This window comes from Nansenia antarctica (assembly GCF_963989245.1).
Source record: "Nansenia antarctica genome assembly, chromosome: 17".
Taxonomy (NCBI): domain Eukaryota; kingdom Metazoa; phylum Chordata; class Actinopteri; order Argentiniformes; family Microstomatidae; genus Nansenia; species Nansenia antarctica.
The window spans coordinates 17,444,061-17,447,399 of NC_137687.1; the positions used below are offsets into that span (position 1 = coordinate 17,444,061).

At 46.0% G+C, this 3,339-nt stretch overlaps 1 protein-coding gene across 1 annotated transcript; it reads right to left on the minus strand.

Annotated features, from left to right (window-relative positions):
• Window positions 1–738: 738 nt before the first annotated feature.
• Window positions 739–2,635, minus strand: LOC308172455 (zinc finger BED domain-containing protein 5-like; the record flags this gene model as incomplete). Its single annotated transcript, XM_080547359.1, has 2 exons — window positions 739–1,215; window positions 1,466–2,635. 2 exons carry the CDS (start codon window positions 2,633–2,635, stop codon window positions 739–741), a joined length of 1,647 nt encoding a protein of 548 aa, XP_080403485.1.
• Window positions 2,636–3,339: the final 704 nt, after the last annotated feature.

Consider the following 3,339-nt stretch of genomic DNA (forward strand, 5'->3'; position numbering starts at 1 on the left):
AGTAGGTGGGTCTCCTGCATAAATACTATGTCACATTTCTTGGCTTTAATAAAAGTTAATACTTTCTTTTTCTTGACTGTATTATGAAGGCCTCTGACATTCCAGCTCATGATCTTCAAACCGTTTTCCTACTAACTGATATGATGAAAAGTTAATGTTACACAAGTCCTGCTGTAATTTCCATAATACATTTTTTTTAATGTCCTCTCTATTCCTGACATCACCAAATTATGAGAGACAACAAACAGAATACAACTATACATACATACAATTAACACTACAAATACGTGTCTGTCTAGACCAGTGGTTCTCAACCTTTTTTGGGCCAGCGCCCCCCTGTCCATTATCCAGGTCTCTTACCGCCCCCCATAAAAAAGTAGGCTTATTTTCTCCCCTGAATATTAATGTTGACTAATATTCTGTGTTATATCATTTAAAAAGCATGTCACTGAATGCCAAATAATAAATTGGATTTAACTGGGCAGTTGGAATATCATTATCATTAGTCATCAGAGAGCAGAAAAGCCATGTGAATGTGAATACAAATTATGTTTATGAGTGTTAAACAAACTCAGACAAGAGAATACAAACAGAATACAGACAGACGCTACGGAACAGCAGCAATTGCACACGTCTGGTGCAGAACAAACAGTAGGCTACAAAACGGTACATCACAACTAACATTGTTCGTTTTTTAAGTGTGCTGGTGTGACATTTCGCCAAATTGCACGGGGGGGATTAGTGTGAGCCCTGCGCTTGGTGGTTCTCCGCCAGTTTCTTCACTGCGGGTTGCAGAGAAGTTAGTTTCAGTCGCAGTGCACCTGAGGCCGTCAAGTCCAAGCGATTGCGGTACTTGGACTGCATGTGGAGGACCTGGCTGAATCCCTGCTCCACCAGGTATGTGGTTGGGAAAGCCAGAAGAAGCAGCCTCACTTTCTCCCACAGAGCCGGGTAACGCTGAGAGTACTTGACCCACATGTTGCCCCAGCCAGAGGTGCGGAAAATAGCCTGGGCCTCATCGTCACTCTGGATGTCGATGAGATGCTCCCGGATTGCTTGCTCGCATTCCGCCACGTCCGCCTGAAAGGGTTGCACCACCCAGATGGGAACATCAAGGTCCAAAAGATCCCTGAAGCGGATCTTCAAGTCAGCATTCACCATCCTCAGGTGCTCTGTGTAAATAAGGAGGCGCTCATCGGTAAGAGCCTCAGACACCTGCAATGAGCATAACCAGGAAATTGTTATCTGTGCAGAATGTTACTATCTGATTTTGAACTGGTTATTTTATTGCTAATTAGTTAACTAATTGATGTTTCTTAAAGTTTATACTCATAATACATAAGAACACAGAACATGAGTTATTTATACTAACCAGGAACACAAATATAGTTTTGCATAGAGTAGCCTACATTTATTACATGTATTATTTATTATTATCATAATTTAGTAGCCTAGGCTAGATTACCTTGGTCAACAGCGGGAAATAGGCAAACTGCTTCCTGCCTATGCTCTGCCTGTATAGATCCAGCCTGGAGGTGAGACTCTGGATGACCGCCTTGCTCTGGACCAGAGTAACTCCTTTTCCTTGGAGCTTCAGTGTGACTTCATTCATTTTTCCAAAGAAGTCTGCGAGGTACATGATGTCGCAGCGGCTGGATGACACCTGTTCCCCAAGAGCTGCATCCACCTCCTCCAGGAACTCCACGATGCTGTCAAACAGCTCACAAAAGCGAGCAAGGCAGTTTCCTTTTGAGAGCCAGCGGACCTCAGTGTGGAGAAGAAGACGCTCAAAGGTCTCGTCATTTTCCTGACACAGCTGTCTGAACAATCTGGTATTCAGGGCGTGGGCTTTTATTTTGTTTATTGCCTTGACTGTAACATTGAGAGACTCATGGAGAGGTAGACTGTTAGATTTGGCCACAAGGTTGTGGCGGTGCAAGACACAGTGGACTGTGAGGACATGCGGGACCTGCTCCTTCAGCAGAGCGGTGAAGCCACGGTACCTGCCAACCATGGACGGGGCACCGTCAGTGGCACATGCAAGGATGTTCTTGATTGGGATTGACTTCTCCTGTAGATATGCATCCAGTGCATTAAAAATGGTCTGGCCCTTGGTGTTTGTTTCCAGATATTTGGAAAATAAAAATTCCTCAGACATCTCCTGACTGTTGGAGGCACTATAGCGGACATAGGCCATCAACAGAGCATTATTGTCAGCAGTGGTTGTCTCATCCAGCTGAAGACTGAATGGAGTTTCCCGCAGGATGGCACACAGCTGCTCCTCTGTATCGGCGCCCATCTCATCAACCCTGCGTGCTACGGTGTCATTGCTGAGTGGGATGGATTTCAGCACCTGTGTGGGATCACGCTCCATCACAGAAGATATTACCTCTTTGATGGCAGGGAGTACCAACTTCTCTCCAATTGTGAACGGCTGCCCACATTTGGCTATCAGCAGGGAGATATTATAGGATGCTATTAGCCCGCTGTCAGTCTGGGTGGTCTTCCTAGCGAAGAGACTGCTTATGGTGCTCCTACCATGTTTCTCTTTGAGGGCCTGGAAGAATGGACGCTGCTTATCTGCCTTGTCCGGGTGTATCTTGTTAAGGTCCTCCTTTAGACGTGAGGGTTTCATTGCCTCATTGGAAAATACTTGTTCACACAGTAAACACATTGGGAGTTGGTCATTGGTAGGAGATGGTATGAAGCCATAGCTAAGATACTCAATAGAGTACTGTCTGCATTTTAGCCTTTTCGCGGCCATTTTGATGATATAATATGATTTTAGTTGTTTTATAATGCTATGCTGGGAGCGCTCAGAAATGCGTGCTCTGACTGAAAAGACAGTTTGTCCACCTGACCGTGCGTGCATTTACGAATCATGTTACAATTCACTGCTGACAGCTGACCAATCGCAAGCAGGGGGAGGGAGTATTTGTCTGCGTCACAGAGCCCGGCCAAGTTCAGAGCACTGCGCTCTGGGAGCGCTCAGAGACGGGTGTTCTGACTGAAAAGACGGTTTGTCCGAGCGAACATTTTCGAACGTAATAACACTGCTGACCCCAAGAACACATCAACGCCCCCCTTTTTAAAATATCTGTTCCAGCGCCCCCCAAAGTTGTCTGAGCGCCCCCGTTGAGAAACGATGGTCTAGACAGACACATAACCCCCCCTCATTTTGGTCCGTGACTCTCTAACTAACAGCTGCACAGAATGCCCCGCCCCTCCCCGCTTCAAGGCTCGTGGCCGAGCCCATCTCCTCTCTACCTGTCTAACCCAATCACACGTCTTAATAATAACCAAGTACACGCCTCTTAAACTGTATAGCGGTGGTTTTAA